At 41.5% G+C, this 19,388-nt stretch overlaps 1 protein-coding gene across 2 annotated transcripts; it reads right to left on the bottom strand.

Moving 5' to 3' along the window:
• Nucleotides 1-2,524: 2,524 nt before the first annotated feature.
• LOC147888467 (uncharacterized) lies at nucleotides 2,525-14,427 on the bottom strand. 2 transcript variants are annotated; one of them, XM_087392774.1, is made up of 2 exons: nucleotides 14,228-14,427; nucleotides 2,525-5,193 (listed from the first exon to the last, which is right to left on the bottom strand). In XM_087392774.1, exon 2 carries the CDS (start codon nucleotides 5,121-5,123, stop codon nucleotides 3,000-3,002), a length of 2,124 nt encoding a protein of 707 aa, XP_087248900.1. In that variant the 5' UTR covers nucleotides 5,124-5,193; nucleotides 14,228-14,427; the 3' UTR covers nucleotides 2,525-2,999. The 2 variants fall into 2 exon arrangements, with proteins under 2 accessions (XP_087248900.1, XP_087248899.1); XM_087392773.1 differs by lacking the exon at nucleotides 14,228-14,427 and adding an exon at nucleotides 13,995-14,071.
• Nucleotides 14,428-19,388: the final 4,961 nt, after the last annotated feature.

Below are 19,388 nucleotides of genomic sequence, written 5' to 3' on the forward strand. Positions count from 1 at the left end.
TTTGTTATGGGCTTGTATGTGTTGCTTCTTTCTTTGCGGCTTGCTTTCTTTGCTATGTAATTGTCGTTGGGCTTGCTTGAATCATTGATGGCTATTGATGTTGTTTGTTGCATGCATTGGCACTATGTTTGTCATAGGACATAATAATGTCCTAGGACACTTTTATGTCCTATTAACTTGGCCACTTCCTAGTAGGCATTGATAAATATTTTTGGATTTTGATTATTCACCATATTAGCTTATGTTCTTTAAAACTTGGAATTATTATGGATTGGAACTTGCACATATAACTTTGAATTTTGAAGTTGAGCCATCACTAAAATTTCAAGCTATTAAAATGGCCATACTTTTGATTCGAATGAGTTTTGTCGTAGCTTTTAAGGCACACATTCTAATAATAACTATAACACATATTTTTGGATTGCTTTTAGAGTTAGATAATCTTACCTATTATGCTTTGTGGAAATTTTGTGAATGGTGATACTTGGGAAAATTTTAATATTTTGTACATTCTTTGATATGTTTAACAAGTTCCAAACTCAACCATACTTTATATATGTCTTCAATATGATATCAAAGGCGTGTGGCTCTAGTCATGAATGAGTGGTACCCAAAAAAAACTTACATGTTGAACACTTATGGATACTTCAAAAAAACCAAACTGTTGTGCAACCTATTTTGAATCTTGCTTGGGTGAAAATCTATGTTATTATACATTTGTGGGCACTTTGTAATCATGTGTGATGCCTTTTGTGTTCCTTTTTTTTTTTTTTGGAATAGTCTTATGAGTCTATCTTAAGCTCAGGAGAGGGATTCCTTTAGAAACAAATCTAGATCAAGCTGTGAATTTTTTGCCAAAACATCTGAAGGACAAATTTATGTCATGTAGTGCTACAAGTAGTGTTAATGGGTCATTTATAACGATCATCAATTTTGGACCAAAATAAAATAAACTATCATCACATTAGTACCTTGGAGAGATCACCGGTAATAGCCATTATACCAATAGTAATAGCAATGATATCAATAGTAATAGCCATGATAACAGTGGTAATAGCAATGATGTTGACGGCAATAACTATGATATCAGTTGGCCATTGAGATATTGTTGGCAAAGATAGTCTATCCTTGTATTATGATAATACCACCATAATACCAGTGGGCCATTGAGGTATAATTGTCGATGATAGTCTATGCCAGTGTTATGATAATACCCATGGTATATTGGCATTTATCGAAGGTAATTTTTTTTAGCTTTCTTGCCTATTTTCAATATTTGAGAGTTACAGACACTTTCATTCAACAAAATTGTCATCCATAGCTCCTACACCTAGCATTTTGGGGTAAGGTGACCACAATTGAGTCGTAGGTGAAAGAGGGTGAGGGAGAGAGTGTTCAATATGGTTGTGAAAGTAGTTGACTGCTCTAATATCTAGCGTATCAAGGTAAGCATTAGGGGAGATTTGGTATCACAAAAGAAACCCTAAGGGGGACGTAAAAGAAAAGTATGCATCCTACTCAAACTCTTCAAGCTAATACATACACAACACATAAGATATAAGCTTCAAATTTGAAATTTTAGAGAAAAAATAAAACTCTACACACACACACTTTTTTTTTTTAGTGAGAACACGCACACACACACACACACCCCTTGATGAGATGATTCTAAAAATATAAAGTCTGATAAATTTGGGAGATTCTAGTAATAGGTTCTGGCCTCTTTAAGTTTCCCTCTAAATGCCCATGAACTTTTTGTTAACTTTTGGGACCTCCTTAGGAGTCCCTTTGAGAACCCAAATCTCCCCTAATGGGTTTACCACAATTACAAGCAGATGAAGGCAATAGAGATTAGGGAGGAGAGAGGTAATGACATCTCAAAGATGCTATATTTTCCCTTTTCTTAAAATTTGAACCTCGGTGCAACTCATATATGCACCACACTCTATATCGATGTGAGATGCAAGTTGTGGTTGATGATCCAAAAGTAACCCACCATGTGTCTTCCATGCTCCTGGCATTGCCTTAATACGTGTTTTGGGATCTCTGATGTAGCTTTCTGTAAGAGGGTTTTGCTCAAATTTTCTGCAATATACTCTCAGATATTTTGGCCTGCTCTATTATTGCCCATGTCCTGAATTTGGTGCTTGTGCTCACTATAGAGCATCCAGGGCAGCAGATTGTTGCATGTTTTGGGATCCGTGATGAAGCTTTCTGAGGCCCAGATTTTGTGCAATATACTCCGAGACATTTTGGCCTGTTCTACTGTTGTCTATCTGTGAGTGCTCTCTTGTTGACACAGAAAGTTTGAAGTTTGAAATTTCTTATTATCTTCCATCTTATCCATGCAATTTCCAATGCGTGGAGAAACTAGCCAAGGGTCTAGGTTTTTCTAACAGCAATACCATAGCAAGGCTAAAATATAATAGCATATGAATTTTTGCATATCAATAAGTTTGTTCCCATTAAGAAATAGTTCAGATGGAGAAACCAATATCATAAGTTTGTAAAGCATCCCATTTTTTAATCGAAGTAAAAAATAATCATGTTATGATCTACAATTGAGCCCACAAATTTGGGCATTGTTACTGCATTGTACTAAGAACTGACGTACCCAAAGTCACGCAAGATCAACATGCCATTTCGTGAGCAATATTTCCAAGCCTGTTTTTGTCCACCTTTTGGAAAGCCCCATGTTTTTTAAAGCTACATACTATTCTTTTACTATGTAATATGTAGCAGCAGGTTTCAATAAGTTGCATTTCTCTTGCTCCTGAAGATAGAATGGTGGTTATGATTAAAGATCCAAATTTATTTGCTGACAACAAATAAATTTGCTGTTAAATTCTTTCCCATTCATATCCATTGGTATCATTTGGAAAGAGCTATATTACGGTGCCAGGCTTCCCATAATCTGAGCAGGTTATGACGACTCCTCTAATTGCTGCACCTAGTAACCTTCAGAAAGGCCCAGCCTTCATCATCCTTTGTTTTTTCAGTCAATGTTTTCCCTTCTTTGCCATATCCTCCCACAGCTTTTGAGCTGCATGCATTTTTCCCTGTCTACAAAGGCCATCGACTGCAGTATTGAATGTAACCATGTCAGGAGCAAATCCGTTTTTAATAGTCTCTTCTACAAGCTTGCTTGCCTCATCCACCTTGTTTTCCTTGCAAAGCTGGTCCATCAAGTTGCTGTACGTGACAGGATTGGGAACAAACCCCTTTTTTAACATTTCCTTTGAAACTTCATATGCATCTTCTATACTATGTGCTCTGCAGAGACCATCAATTACTGTACAGAAGGTTACAGAATCAGGAGCACAGCCACTCTCAACCATTTCCACCAATGTTGCATAGGCTGCATCCATGTTATTTGCTTTGCAAAGACCATTAATCATGGTTGTGTAAGTAATAACATTAGGACTACAGCCTTTCTCATGCAAGAGCCTGCGAGCTTGCTCAAGCTTGTTGCTCTTACAAAGACCATAGATCAGGGTACTATATGTTACAACATCAGGATTACAACCTAGACGTCTCATTTCATCAAGAATTTTCAAGATCTGGCTTACTTTTCCGACCTTACACAAATCATCCATCAACATGCTGTACATGACAACATTTGGAGCACGACCATACTCAATAGTTTTAAACAAAAGTTTCAGACCAGGTTCCTCCTCATTAGCCTTGCATAAACTGTTGAGCAGAATGTTGAACGTAGACGTGCTAGGGACACAATGCTGTATCAACATTTCATGCACAACTGTAAAAGCTGCATCCATCCACCCTATCTTGCAAATGCCATCCAGAAGGGTGTTGTAAGTGACAGTATCAGGCACACAGCCTCTATCCATCATTTCTTCATATAGCTGATGGGCTTCATGAATTCGATTGGCTTTGCAAAAGCTTGCAATAACAGTACTGTAAGTGACCACGTTGGGAATGCATCCCTGATCAACCATGTCTTTCAAAAGCTTGCAAGCAGCCTCCAATCTACCATTCCTACCAAGACCATTGATCAATATGCTATATGTGTAAACATTAGGGATACAACCAGCTTCTGTCATCTTTCTCAAAAGCATATATGCCTCATTTACTTTACCAGCCTTGCAAAGACCAGCAATCATTGCACTATATGTCACCACGTTAGGTGTACAACCCTTCCACATCATTTCTTTTAAAAGTGCATAGGCTTCTTCAATAATACCAACCTTGCAAAGGCCATCAATAACTCTTGTATAGGTAATAACATCAGGCCTGAATCCATCCTTCTCCATATCCAACAAAAGGTTATGAGCCTCCCTCACTAGTCCAGATTTCCCATGACTGTGTATTAAAATGTCGTAAGTGGCTTTGTTCAAAGGACAACCCTCATGCACCATCTGTGCATGAATTTTACGAGCCAAAGTAAGCTGGTTTACTTTCACAAGAGAATCAAGTACAGCATTATAAGAATATACTGTGGGCATACAACCAAAGTTCCTCATTTCATTTAAAGTTCTAACAGAATATTCCACTAGTCCAGCCCGACAATAGCTCTTGATTAAGTCATTTAATATTTCAACAGGTACCGTGCAACCATCCCTTCTGATTCGATCCAGAATTTCCCCATGTTTCTTGAACTCGCTTGAATGCCTTATAACTTCGACCATAGTGTCACTTACAACAGAATTGTACCAAAAACCTTTCTGCTGAGAAGCCCATATACAAAACTTGAAAGCCAATTGGACATCTTTTTGAACCTTAAGAACCTCAACTACTATGTGCGGTGAGATTCTTAGTGCTGACACAGAGAGAATCCTTCCCATAGCTTGTTCCCACCCATGACTTCCTAGAAGTCCACATAGTTTCCTCACTGTACTGGATTCTTGTGAGACATCACCCCCTCTCACAGCAGCTTTTCTCAAGTCATCAGAGTGTTGATGTTCCAAAGTGTCCACACACTTGTCTCCACTGTACAGACCAGACGTTTCGCTGCCATTAGAGATCCTCTCCGCATTTACTGCTGCATCAGAAGCATTTCTGACCAAGAGTTTATAGACGGAGCAATTCCTCGTCACTAGTACAAATGGAGATGACATGGAGAAGGATCCCAGCCATCTAAACTTCAAACACAATTTTGCCATGTTCAATTTTCAAAGCAATCCATGACACATGAGCATAAACCCATGCTTCGAAAAGACAGAGGCACAAGACCTGTCAAGAGCGAAAACCATGGAACATTAGAGCCTCACAATATTTGTGTAAAGTTGGCAGAAAAATAGAACCTTCATGCCATATATTCAACATTGAAAGCAGTCAAAGGAGCTTCAACTCATCATGGTCGATGCAGGAATCATTTGATGATAAGTAACAGATGCCAAGTTATACGAGAGAGATGCCACCAGACAGTAAACTGCTTGAATGAGAAGGGCAACATGATAACGACAACACTCTTCTTTGCAATTACAAACAGTCTCAAGCTTCTACATCCTCCATGTAGCAGACCTCCAAAGGCAGAAGGCTGTGCCCTTGCTTCCTGCGCCTGGGAATGCACTCCTGAAGGGTTGTACTGCAGCCTGCAGTGCTCTGATACCAATGTAATCCTCCCCAAAATCTTGTGGCAAATTACTGCAAAAACTCTCTCCTTTGCTCTCTCTCTCTCTCTCCCTCTCTCTACAAACACACTAGGGCCCTAGACAATGGTCACCACAATGTAAATATCCTAAGTCAAAGTACAGTTGACCATTTATATGATCATAATTAAAGAGTTTTCATTTGTGTTAATTATGGTCAAAGAGTTCTTTTAATGGTCAAAGAATTGACTAGGGTCAAAGATACTTGACTCTAGTCAAGTAAGCCCGATTTCGGTCGGGGAGACTTGGTTTATTACCAAGAGGGTTAACTGCGGTTAACCAGAGAACCACAGAGCTGACTATGGTCAGAGAGTGTTAACTTCGGTCAACGAGACTTGGCATGCGCCAAGAGGGTTAACTACAATAACCAAGTTGTGCCAACTTCGGTTGGAGAGATGTGCCAACTTTGGTTGGAGAGACTTGGCCATAATTAAGGCACCACGACCATTGGTTAAAGCCCCTTAATTACGACCAAGAGGGTTGACTTCAGTCGACCAAGAATTGTGTTCTATGTTTTGTTCACATGTTTGTTCAGTGGGGATGCCCACCTGTGACTAGGATTAGTCCACAGTTTATTATTTGCATGCAAAGCGCTAACAATCAATGGATGCCATGGTGGTTCACTTTAATTAATTGTTGCAGGTACTATGAGGGGCTAAAGACCCAAGTAATTTGGAGCGTAGCAAGTATTTCGGAGGCCACCCGCGTGACCAAGTGCTACGAAGACCCCAGAAATTGCCCTTAGAGGTGTAATAGGATTTAGTCTAGTTTTTTTACAAGTGGCATGTTGCCATTTTGGAATGAGCTTGAAGCTCTTGTAAAATGGATTCACGTTTGAACTCTACACTGAACTATGTACTCAAATTCTCTCTTCATGAATAAAAACCTTCGGGGGGTCCAGCCTGACGATTTGTCCTTGGGCCTAGTGTGCTTGTAGAGAGAGAGAAAGACGGAGAGAGAGAGAGAGAGCAAAGGATTACATAGTTTCTGCAGTAATTTGCTACAAAATTTTCAAGGGAAGATTGCAACAGTCATCAGGCTGGACCCCCCCCCTTCGGGGGGGTCCAGCCCAACGATTGTCCTGGGCCGTAGTGTGTTTGTAGAGAGAGAGAGAGAGAGAGAGAGAGAGAGAGAGAGAGAGCAAAGGAGAGAGTTTTTGCAGTAATTTGCCACGAGATTTTGGGGAGGATTACATTGGTATCAGAGCACTGCAGGCTGCAGTACAACCCTTCAGGAGTGCATTCCCAGGCGCAGGAAGCAAGGGCACAGCCTTCTGCCTTTGGAGGTCTGCTACATGGAGGATGTAGAAGCTACTGCAGGCTGCAGTACACTCTGCAGTGCACTCTGCAGAGTGTACTGCAGCCAGCAGTGCACTCTGCAAGGGTTTTATACCCGGCTGGCATGCCGTTAAAATTGCCGATTGGTCCTGCCCCTCAACCGACTAGGGTTAGAGATTGGCCGACCTGCTGCCAACTGGCCCTTATGGGCTGGTCTGCTGGCTGACCAGGATCTGCCAACCAGTCTTCCATGGAGCATATAAAAGCCCCCATATGCTGTGCCATATGCTGGGTCTGTGTCGAGCTCCATACCTCATGGGCCTTTTGCAACAGCCTGCATGCCCACTACAAGGATCATGTCTAGCCCCATATGTGGGCAGCACCATGACAGTCCCAATGTGGACTGATCTGCCCTGAGGGGTGGGTCATACTTAATACCGAGAAGGACAATCATATGTTTTCCATGTGGCAGCCTGTGTGCTGTCCACATGGCAGCCTCTTCATCCCTCTTCCTTCCCCTATTTCTCCACAAGAGTCACTCCCCTCATTTGAGGGCTTACAAGCAGGGAGTTGACCCATCTATTCTGACACCCCCTCTTAACAAGACGTGAGCCATAGCCCGCTCCTTAAGAAAGCACACTATCTGCTCCCTAGGAACACGTCGAAGGTGTCATCTATATCTGATCCAAACCCATAGATAAAACTCCAGCGTCCACTAACTAATGGCGTGGTCCATGTCATCTGGAAACCACTCCGCATCATCCACTCTCCATCTGCGCCATACTTGGTAACTCATCTATATATGTCGCCCTCCAAGTGGTAGTGGGCATCTGACAAATCTTTCCAAGTTGACCCTTGTGTAGAGAGATCCTAATTGCTGGCCCATGTAGATCACCTCCACCAAAGTTCCATCTAGAAACTCTAAATGTCTCTGGATCAATGCTCCCCATGAGCAATCCTCTAGTTCGGATCTTGAAACTTCCAAGGTACCTTCCATACTCTCCACTTGTGACCCTCCCGTTTCCGACACAGTCTTTGATAGAGTTTGCTCTATATATCTCCAATGTCATGCTACATGAACTCTTTGGCCAGGCTTCTTTGTTTGTGAGGTAGATTTCTATTTCCAAAGTACCGAACGAAGTGTGCATTCAATGGAAGCATGTGCTACAACTCTATGGCCTTCAAGGAGTCCATGTATCCAATTCTCTCAATCATCATGCGAGAGACATCACATGCCTCTAGTCTGAAGCTGTTCCCTCTAGCTATCTGGCAGGTCTTGGACATTCTTTCTTCATGTTCAAACTCTAGGCTAACCTTGAGTGAGAATACATAACCTTGAATGAATATCCTCATGTTGTTGTCTGCTATTGCAACAAGTCCGGCACACCTCTTGAGTGCCATCCTTCTGTGATTTTCAAGCCATGCAACAATTTTGGTCATTCTACTTTTCAAGTATCCACTCAATGTGTACAATTGTATCTTCTTCGCCCTCAATGTTGATGGCCTCATCTCAGTCTCTGAATCTGAGCTACAGATGCTATCCTGCACACAGAAATTTGAATCCATGCACCAACACTCAATGTCTACCATCCTAGCAATCACCTGATTGTGTGGAAAGAGTCTCGGGGATGTTTGGGACAACCACAAAAAATAGGTCCTCTTTCATCGAATCAACTATTGGATCTTCCTTCCTCCCTATGTTGATCAACCTTCTTCAATTTGCAATCTTTTGCTATGTGTTTAGGTTTGTCACAATAAAAGTGTGCGCATGCGTGTACGTGCGTGTGTGTACACACGCGCACACACGCACATTTATACACAGCCTATCACCACTGCCACAGGACTGCTCCTAACTAACAGTAAACACTACTACGTTTAGTAGAATTTGCAGGAGAGTTAAGTAGTGCAGAACCTTATGTTTAGGAAAAGGGTAGGAGAGGAAGATCATGGGCTGGATCTTCAATAGGGACTTGTGAGGAGCTGCACAAGGACAGGAGGAAGTCAATCCTTTTTAGAATTCAGCTGAGTATTGAACTCTTGCTGTATATTCTATTTCAGTAATGAAGTACAAGTCATGAATGAATTGCCAAGTACAACTAGAGCCCTTATATAGGTATGGCCCAGGGCAGTACAAAGCAGTATTGCTTATGGGATTACCTCCTACGATGCCACATGGCAACTTATGGTATCCCCTAAAAAAAGAAGAAAACACTTACAAGCCAATAAAGGCCTTTCTACTAACTTTTAGCCTAAGTAAAAAGTAACCCTCTCTTACAATCCTTCCTCCTCAAATAGAAATTTGTCCTCAAATTTGAAAAGGCTGTAACCTGGACATACAATGCTCCTTGTAAACCTGAACAGCTCAATTCTGGTCATATCAACTGAACAATGAAGTTTCTCAGTCAATACCTCCCTGTAGGCATGCTGATCTGTAAATGGATCATATAATATTCCCAAGAAATCAGGCAATTGTGTGGAAGAGCTATGCTGTCCAATATAACAGATCTGATCATATAATCCAGTGAGAGACATGCTGATCTGAGAAAGGATAGTGAATGCTGGCTGCAGCATGTCCATATATGCTATATAGCAAGGGAAAATCAAATCTGCTCATAAAGACTCAATTTTGGCCATAGAATTCAGCTAAGCAATTGAGGGTACTGCTCCACAATTGTAGATGGCTGCCAAGAAGACTCCTCATCAGGTAGACCTCTCCATTTGATAAGATATTCCATGTAGGACTTGTTCCTCAACACATGATCTCTAAATCCAAGGATCTTCTCAGGTATATACTCAATTTGGCCCTCTTCATCCATAGGAGGTAGCTCTTCCATAACTTGCTCCTTAGGCCCCAAATACTTCTTGAGCAGTGATACATGGAACTTTCCTCAAAACCTTGTAAGGTCCATAATACCTATGAGCAAGTTCAACATTAATATTACCTTTCAAAGAAGCATGCCTAGACTTATGTAATCTGAGAAATGTAATCTGAGAAATACATAATTCCCTTCTTCAAAATGAAGATCTCTCCTACGCTCATTAGCATAATCCTTCATCCTTGCTTGGGCCCTTACCATATTATCTTTACATTGCTGTAATAGAGCAGTCATGTTAGCCAAATCATCCTGGCTTTACAGCCAAACATGGCTTCAAAAGGGCTCATACCAATTGAAGTGTGCTTGGAGGTATTATAACAAAATTCAGCTAGATGCAACCATTGATCCCACGATGCTTGGGTCTCAAAGCAAAAATGCCTTAGATACTCTTCCAACCAGCGGTTAACCCTCTCTGTTTGCCCATCAGTTTGGGGGTGATCTGCTGTACTTGGGGTAAGAAGTGTTCCCATAGAACTGAAAAGCTCTTGCCAAAAATGCCCCATGAACTTAGCATCACGATCACTCACCATCTCCTAAGGAAGTCCATGTAATTTAAACACATTCTCCATGAATTGCTTAGCCACCTTGGAAGCTGTAAATTGGGTCTTAGTAGGAATGAAGTGGGCAGCTTTAGTAAGTCTATCAACAACCACAAAGATACTCTTCCAACCCTTAGAGGTCACTGGTAGACCTGTAATAAAGTCCATGCTGATATGTGTCCATTTACCTTGAGGTATAGGTAGAGGTTGTAGTAGAGCAGCTGGCCTCGAATTCAACTCCCTGTTTTGTAGACAGGGCTTACAGCTTTGAACATAAGCAAGAACGTCCTTCCAAAGCCCCTTCCAATAAAAACTATGTTTTACCTTATCATACGTCTTGTTGAGGCCTATATGCCCAGCCATAGGAGATGAGTGAAATTCTTGCAAGATTAGCAGCTTACAGGAGGAATTTTCAGTAAGAAATATTCTATCATTATACCACAAGAGCCCATTGTGCAACTTGAAATTGGGATATTGCTCACAGTCAGGATCTTGCAAGTCTTGCAACATAGCAGCTGCTTGAGGATCATTGAGATACTCTTCTTGAATGTCATGGATCCAATCTTTATAAACCTCAGTAATAGATGATAAAGTACAAGCCCATATCCTGAAAAGAGAATCTGCCACAATATTTTCTTTGCCCATCTTGTAATCTATGTCAAAGTCAAAGTTTTGCACAATGGATAGCCATCTCCTTTGCTTAGGTGATAGAGAAGACTGAGATAGAAAATATCTGAGAATCTTATGATCAGTCTTGACCTTATAAACCTTCTATAAAATTATGCTAGACCAAGGAACCCTCTTAGCTGGGTGATATTCTGAGGTATAGGCCAATCCTTTACACACTTTACCTTGCTGGGATCCACCTTAATGCCACTACTGCTAACAATATGGCCCAAATATTCCACTTCTTCAGCCATGAAAGTGCATTTACTTGATTTGGCATACAACTGGTGTGTCCTCGATACTTCCAATACTTGCTGTTGCATGCTCCAACACAATTGCATGATCCACATCTCTCACGGGAGGGAGATGGTTGGGAAGATCAGCAAATACATCAAAGTATTGCTGTAATAGGGACTGCATGTCTTTATCCTCCACCAACAACCCATTACCCTCTTGAGACTTGGTCAACTAAATAGCATAGACTCCACAAACACTTTGGAGGTCTCTGGCCATTCTTCTTGCAGAAATTTAGGACAATTTTGGAGATTGGTGACCCATCAAAGTGATGTGCTTACCTTCATGCATAAACTTCATATACAGGTCCATAGCGAATTCTCCCAAGGTTCTCAACCATTCACAACCAAGGACAATGTCAATAGGTCCCATTTCCAAGACAAATAGATCTCCATGAAAAGTATAGTCTTGAGAAAGTTGCACTTGAGCAGCCTGACAATATTGCTTACTGTGGGAATGCTGACCATTAGCCACCTCAACTTTGATCCCATGATCCAAAGTGGATGGGCATAACCTCACTGTTTGAAGTGTCTTTGCATTAATGAAGTTATGAGTACTCCCACTGTCAACTAAAATGTGGACTGATCTGTTGTTGATTGTTCCTTTTAACCTAAGGGTTTGAGAGTCCTTGCAGCCCATAAAAACATCAGGAGATATGCTTTACACAACTGATTGTGTATCCCAATACACTTCATCATCATCAACAGCATCATTTCCATCAAAATTTCTGACCTCATCCTCATAATCTTCAACAACTTCAATGTTCCATTGTCTAGATCTATTTGAGCACCTTGGTAAACTATCATCCATAAGCATGGTATCAAACATGGATAACCCACTTGGATCAAAGGGAAAGGTGGTCCCCTTTTTGGAACTATGATCCTCATCATCATCAAGGCCTTCATTCACACAGTCCTGATATTCATGAAATTCAGATTCTGCTGCAGATGTATTACGAGATAAATCCTCATCAATCTCTAGAATCAAGCTCAACTTTGCTCCTGTTTTTGCTTTGCACACATTCCTATGTTCAGGGGTCCACTTCTCACCACAAAGGTAGCACAAATTCTTCTTCTTCCTGTCATCAATAATTGCTTGAGATAACTGCTTAACCAACTTGTTTCTTTTATCACTCAGATCATCCTTTGGAGTGGGTTTAAAGGATGACTTTACATCTGTAGCCTTGTAAGCCTTAGGTTGTCCCATGCCACTGCCATACACTGTGGGGAATCTAGAAATAGAAGAAGTTGTAGCAGGTGCAGGAAGTTTGCTTTCATCGGTCATACCTCATTATTCATCGCACATGCCAAGGCACGAGTCCACTGAAGGTGTTTGGTTGCACAAACGAGACATAAAGTTCCCCTAAAGGTTTTTGTTACATAAACAAGACACGAAAAGTCCCAAGAATGTGGATCTCCTACATAGATAAAGCAACCGATCTGCACAGAAGGCATCCCAAAAAAGGCTGACCCAGTTAATCAACCAACTAGGTTCAACCAATGTGATAAGTCAACTGATCAGGTTTTACCGGGTCAGTCGGGGGTGCATAGTGGTGAGCCCTCCCCAGCCTGCTCCCCTATTTAATGGGGTACATGACCAGGTGGAAGGTCATACAGTACTGATCTAGACGTGTCCCAATAATTCCAAGATATGGAATAAGCACTACATGCAGCAGCTTGACCTATCTAACGTCATCGATGATGATGCACCATTACCATGAAAAGGCAACACCACCACAAAATGGTGATACCAGTTACCAAGGTAAGGTAACTAATCGTCCCCTTATATGATAATATCTGCATGCATGTATTGTCGTATCTTTTGCCATCAGTGCAAGTACAGACACTTAGGCCTTCAGTTTTGCAGCCAGCTGTGTAGACATGAAGCAGCACTTGGCTGCACTGTGACTAGCGAGCAACAGTTTTGTACCTTGAGCTCACTTACTGGAGGATTACTGTAATGGATAGGAGAGAGTAATGAGGTCCTCCACCACCTTGGGCTTGCTGATCTATTCAACCTATAGTACCTTTGTGGCGTCACAGACCCAATGTCTCTCAGGGAATACCCTGTAACTGCTCCCTACCTAGCCTCAGCGTTATCTGGCAATTGCAAACCCTTTTTGTATCGATAAATCATCCATAGAATTACTCACATAGGTAGAGAAAGGTGGGCAGTCCCGCTATGCTGCTTTAGCTATCCTTGACCCAGCCAAATCTCTCCCATGCAGACAGTTTCCACTATGTTGCTCTTGTGATCAAGGCTAGATTTTCATGCTTTCTTGGATCTGTAAATTGCTAAACTTATAGAAAAGCAAGCATTGGTGACGTAGGCAAAGCCTGGTTATCTTTACGATGTAAGCCAAAGAAATTAGTTACTCAGCGACCGGTACAAAAGGTACCACTTATGATAGTGGGCAACTTTAGGTTTGTCAAATTCCTGATGTGCTAGGGATCCATGCACACGATTCAATCTAGCTTGTCGCAAGTACGGGCATTGCTGTACGAATTAATAATGACAGCACAGCAGGCCCCGCAGCTGCAACCCCAAAGGACGCTAGATTAACACTGCTATTCCCACTTTGCGAAACCCACTTTATAAATCCCTGATTTTGCCTTTTCAAGAAAGAATGAATGACGAACAAAGAAAACGTTTACTCCGACGGATAGTTCTACCGATTGGGGTCCATTGGGTCCGGTAATTGCAATGAAGTTGCGAGGAAGGTAGTGGTACCTTATAACACAATGCCAAACTCCCATGTTTCTCTCTGTCATATCTGCCTGTTCATTGGAAAATTGCCAGAAAACTTGACCTCCAATTGCCAACATCAGCTAATAATTCTCAGTTCAAACGAGGCGAGATTACTTTTCAACTGGAGGACTGGAACTTGGGTGAGCAGTTAGGGTGCTATCAAAAAAAGCTGGCAATTTATGTAGGTTCTCCACTGATGCGGAGAATAGACTTACCAGTATGCCTGTACAATCGTGGCATTCTTGCCAAGTCATGGAGAAATAGGCAATCCGAATCAGCGCGAGACCCGAGAGCCGGTTGAACCGGTTTCCAACCGGTGGCACCGATTCCCTACCCCGTCGTCACCCGACAAAGAATGCCATTTGCCGAGAGCCGGTTCAGCAGGTTCAGCCAGAGCCTCATCTTGGTTGTTTCTAGCCGACAGTTTCCAATGGGAGCACAGTTTGGGGACAGTGCCCTGAAAGCCAAAAATACATGAAACTTGGCGCATGAGAGGCGAAGGACACACACTTGTCATCGATCGGACATCCAAGCGTGTTCATTCCGCGTGTGTTTTCAAGTATATGATCGACTAGATTTGCAGCAGGCAGTCTTTCCATCATGGAGCATGTAACTAGTAACTCGAAATTGAAGCTGAATCCTACTATTTTCTCAATTGTAAGGAAAAAATAAATGAGTAAAATAGTGGACATGAGACGCGACACAGGGTCCATTAGGACTTGATCCTCCCTGCAAATGTTAGGGGTGGTGATTTATTATTGATTTTGTGATGTCCATATTTTGGAAGCTGAAGTCCAACGAATAAATGAAGAAGGCGATACAATAACTGATCCTCATTGCAGTTTTTACAATATTGTCACATGGACTACAACCAAAGGTGTAGTCATCCTTCAATTTTGCATCCATCTTGGATTTCCTTGCTCCCTCGCATCGATAACATGCATTAAACAAGAGGAATGTTGTAAGAATTCGGATTGAAAAAAAAGAAAATTTGAATGGACGAGTAATTGAAAATATTTATATTATAATATATGATATATAATTACTATAACCACTCATAGTATGGGCGGGGAGGCAGCACGCTTCCTTCCCCAAAGAGTTATAAACCGAGGGAATGGGTGAATATAAATATTGAGAATATTAGCACCGAGGATAAGTCTCACGAATGAATAAGAAACTAGCATATTACCTGAATGTCAATAGTTGTAATCATAGTCGACCGCCGAGAGACAATATCCTGAAAACTTGCCAATGTGACCCTGAGAGGATCTGCGTGTGTCCTTGAGCCAGATGATTCCAACATTCTCAGATCGTCCGCTAGACTCTGGACAGCACAAAAAGACAACTATCATTAGAGGAAGTCTGAAGTAGAGCATGTAGCACTCTCACTCTCCACTTAGCCAGCGTTACGTGCCTCTCCAACCTCTGGAAAATGGGAGTTTGATCACTGTAGTAAGTCGAGCTTTTAGGCTTGTGAGAGTAGAGCATAAGGTCATCCCAAGGCTCTCCAAAGCTTCACATGCCAAGGCTATGCCACACTGGGCTTCATCTCTTCAAGGCGCTTGCTATGCTTATGTGCTAGCACCTACTTAAAGACAAAACCATCTTGGTTGCTTGCAGATGCTTAACACGAAATCCTAGAGGCTAGCTGGCTTCCAACAACCTCACCATAGTGTCTCCACTGTAGCTTACGTGATGCGTGGAGTGAGACAGATACATAGATTGATCAACATCATTCCCATAGAGCTCTAATCATTCAATCATCTCGCAACCTCAAATCTATAAACAAAAAATACCGAACGCACATCGACTGGGAGAGAATCTTACCTCAGAATCTTGATTGAAGACACTGCAAGCAACCAGATCTCTCCATTCTTGCTTGAAGACACAGACAATGCTGACAATCATGTGCTTGTTACGAATTATATAGATTTATGACAAAAGCACTTCTATGCTTTTCTCCCATCCTTTTAATAAAAAGCTTAACTATGCTTTTGCACCTTGCTTTTCACACTGTTAGATTTGCTTGAAATCAATGCCCACGATTGTGACAAGTGGTTCAAGGAGAGCTCAAAAAACTCAAACTTTCCCCTAGGCTGCCTGCCATAAAAACTGCATTAAATGGTTCGCAATAAGCATTGTTTTTAGGCCGTTGGATCAAGTTCGATGATGCATTGTCTTTAATGTTTCCTAACCATTAGATCTGTAAGTGATCTAATGCTAAAGATTCGAGCTGTCGGTGGAGTTGGCAGACTATGTCGACCATCAAGCTTTAAATAGCCAGTGGATGGAGAAATTTTTGCAAACCAAAGAGTGAGACTCGGCTTCTCATTTTATGGTTATGGAAGGATTAAAATCCAATGGTATCGATCGCACTTCCATTGGCCCCTACCGTTGACAGATGTACAAACTGAAGGAATAGTCTTAGATTGTAGTCTATCTAGTAGAGTAGAGTATCAATATTCGCTTGTTAGCGTGGGTGGCATGCTGCCATGTGTCACATGCAGATGCAATTTTTTAGGGAGCTTTGTGACGGCGGTGACGTGTGTAGAGAGAGTGTCTTGAGTTCTAGATTACAGATTGGCAGGTTAAAAATGCTCCTTGACATAAACATCTTTGTATTTCAAAAGTTAAAAATCAATTTATGGCAAAAGAAATCAAACTTTCTATCTCCTCTGGTAATAGGATCGTGAGAAGTCTAATAGGATAGTGAGAAGTCTATTCATGAAGCCAAAAATTGCCCATGTGCCTCCTTTAATAAGTCATTACAACCCTTTCAGAGACCAGACTGTCATGCAAATCCCCATCTTGGCATGAAGCCATTCTTGATCAGCTTAAGGAGCCCAAGAATAGCATTCTCTCTGTAATCCACCCCCACCCCCTTTAAATGCCGTATCATTCCATAGACTCCAAATAGATAGCAGCACCGCTACCTTGATATGCTGCCTAGCACGCAACCAAAGTCCATGTGTATTCCACCGCCACCCCCTTTAAATGCCATATTACCTTAAGGAGCCCAAGAATAGCATTCTCTCTGTAATCCACCCCCACACCTTTAAATGCCATATCTTTCCGTAGATTCCAAATAGACAGCAGCACTGCTACCTTGATATGCTGCCCAGCATGCAGCCAAAGTCCATGTGTATTCCCCAATAGTACAAGTTTCAAATTAGCCCTAATGGAAAACTACTCATCAACCCAATCGCCCCTACAAACAGCACACCATACCCTTTGTGTCAGTGCACATGCCCACAATAGGTGCATAGGATCCTCAAGGCATCTTCCGCACAAGGAATAGTCGAGCTGAGCCTTGACCATTTCGCCATTCTCCCTCTTAGTAGCAGCCATTTATGCATCGCTTTACATATAAAGAAACTTGCCTTTCCCACCTCGCACCCCTTCCATAGGCTCACAATTCTCTACTTCCACCATATGGAAGACCTCCTTTTTTGTTCAATTTATTAAATAGGTTGCCCCTCCATCAGGCTTCTATATATAGCCCTTACAGTAATCTTCCTCAACCCTATAGAGCCTGACATTCATTGATTAATCTTCCACCTATTCGAGGTAATACAATTAGTCGGCCACTCTTCAGGCACATTCACCAACACATTGTTAACCAAATGCATCTCTATTTCTAACAATCCAAACTAATTTCACCCTCACAATCCCAACCTTCCTCTCCACTTCATTAGACTAGTACAAGCCTTCTAGGCATCCACCATCCCACCAATGAGATCAAAACCACAAATTAAATGGGAAATCACGAACACAGGCGGTCATACTTCCTACTCCTTACCCTTTCCTTTTTTCCACAAACTATTTAAGACACTTTACCCAGGGAGCACCACACTCAGAATCCATTTACAAAGTAGAGTAATATTCATGTTATCAATGTTAGAATTCCCAAACCCCCATTCGTCCACGGGATGTAATGCCATTCTTCCCTCTCTCTGTCCTCAGCCCAAATGAAGCCTCTTTGCATCTTTCTATTAAACCTCCAGATAGTAGCCAAATACATTGTGGCCGCCAATAGCACATGCTTCACCATTAGGACTCTAGCGTTCCAGCCATATTAAACCCATACCATTTCCTTGCCTTCTATGATAACTTCTCCTTGAACAAATAAAACCACTATCATAACATGATGCCTACACCGAGAGTTGCCCCAAGGTATCTAATCACCACACTCCTATCTACCCTCTTCACAGATAGCTCATCCAACCATCCTAGTTTGGCCCCGAAATCACTCCTAAGGCCAAAAGTTTCTCCCAACTGCACACTTAACAAGAGGCATCACATTACTTTTGTGCCACCAAGCATAGATTTTTCACACTCTCCTAAGACTCCAATGACAAAGCTACCATGTCATAATGTGGTTGTTGAAAAAAGGAAATGTGGCACCATAAGAATTACTAGTATGGAACCCGTGCACTACTGCGACATTCAATCGATAAAATGATTGTTTGATTGCCTACATGTGCGTGCATGTGTCTGTGTGTGACAATCTATCAAGGCATCCATGGAAGTGTGAGGATGTCTTGCTAAATTATGGCTTTGATAATCTCATAGAAGCCAACCAAGTTTTCAGGCAAATAGTAAGGCTATTCTTTGCGCCAACCTAGTAAATCATGTAGCTCATTGACCTGGTTCTTCAAATGATTTTGCATGTTGATAGCTACTTGTGTACCAGGCCTTCCCTATGTGGATGCTTGTTGCCATGAATGAAGCTCTGCAAGCTCATTTTTGTTAATAACATGATCTATAGTATGACTACCTCAATGTTGTTTGGGCGTAAGCCGCGATGCAAGCTAGCCATTGTAGGCTATTGTGCTAATTAATGCCACCATGGTTGAAGCTCTGTAAGCTTAGTGTTTATTTTGTTGATAGACATCGCCATGGTTGATGGTTGAATCTTTGCAAGGTTATTTTTCTTACTCTAATGTATCGTTGAACTTTACCCTCCTCCAATCATTTTTTGTGCAATTAGTTCACTGCAATTCATTGCTCTACAACTTAATTTAAGTGCTAATGTGATCTTGAATTATTGTTCTATCAAGTTTTGCAAGTTTTTTGTGATCGATTGTTGAAATGCTTTCAGTCTTCCAGCCTCTTGTTGCTTTGTTATTGCTATGATGTATTTTCACATCTAATTGAGCCTCCTCTTTACTCTTGCACCATGGTTGGACCTTTGAAATCTCTACTCAAGCCCTTCTTAGATTCATTACAATGATATGGATGTTTCCAATCATGGCTCAATTATCAAAACTCGCCAATCTTTCTTTTAGGAAAGTTCTCAACAAGAAGTTCAAGCACCAAGCCAGAGTTGTTGTATTTGAATGGTAGATCGTTAATGTAGCTAATTAATCACAAAAT

This window comes from Dipteris shenzhenensis, chromosome 21 (genome assembly GCF_047967505.1).
Source record: "Dipteris shenzhenensis isolate YYH24624 ecotype China chromosome 21, Dip_SZ_1.0, whole genome shotgun sequence".
NCBI classification, from domain to species: Eukaryota; Viridiplantae; Streptophyta; class Polypodiopsida; order Gleicheniales; family Dipteridaceae; genus Dipteris; species Dipteris shenzhenensis.

What these genes read in the sequence shown, in the direction of transcription:
- LOC147888467 (XM_087392774.1), bottom strand. Translation starts at nt 5,123, where the DNA reads ATGGCAAAATTGTGTTTGAAGTTTAGATGGCTGGGATCCTTCTCCATG.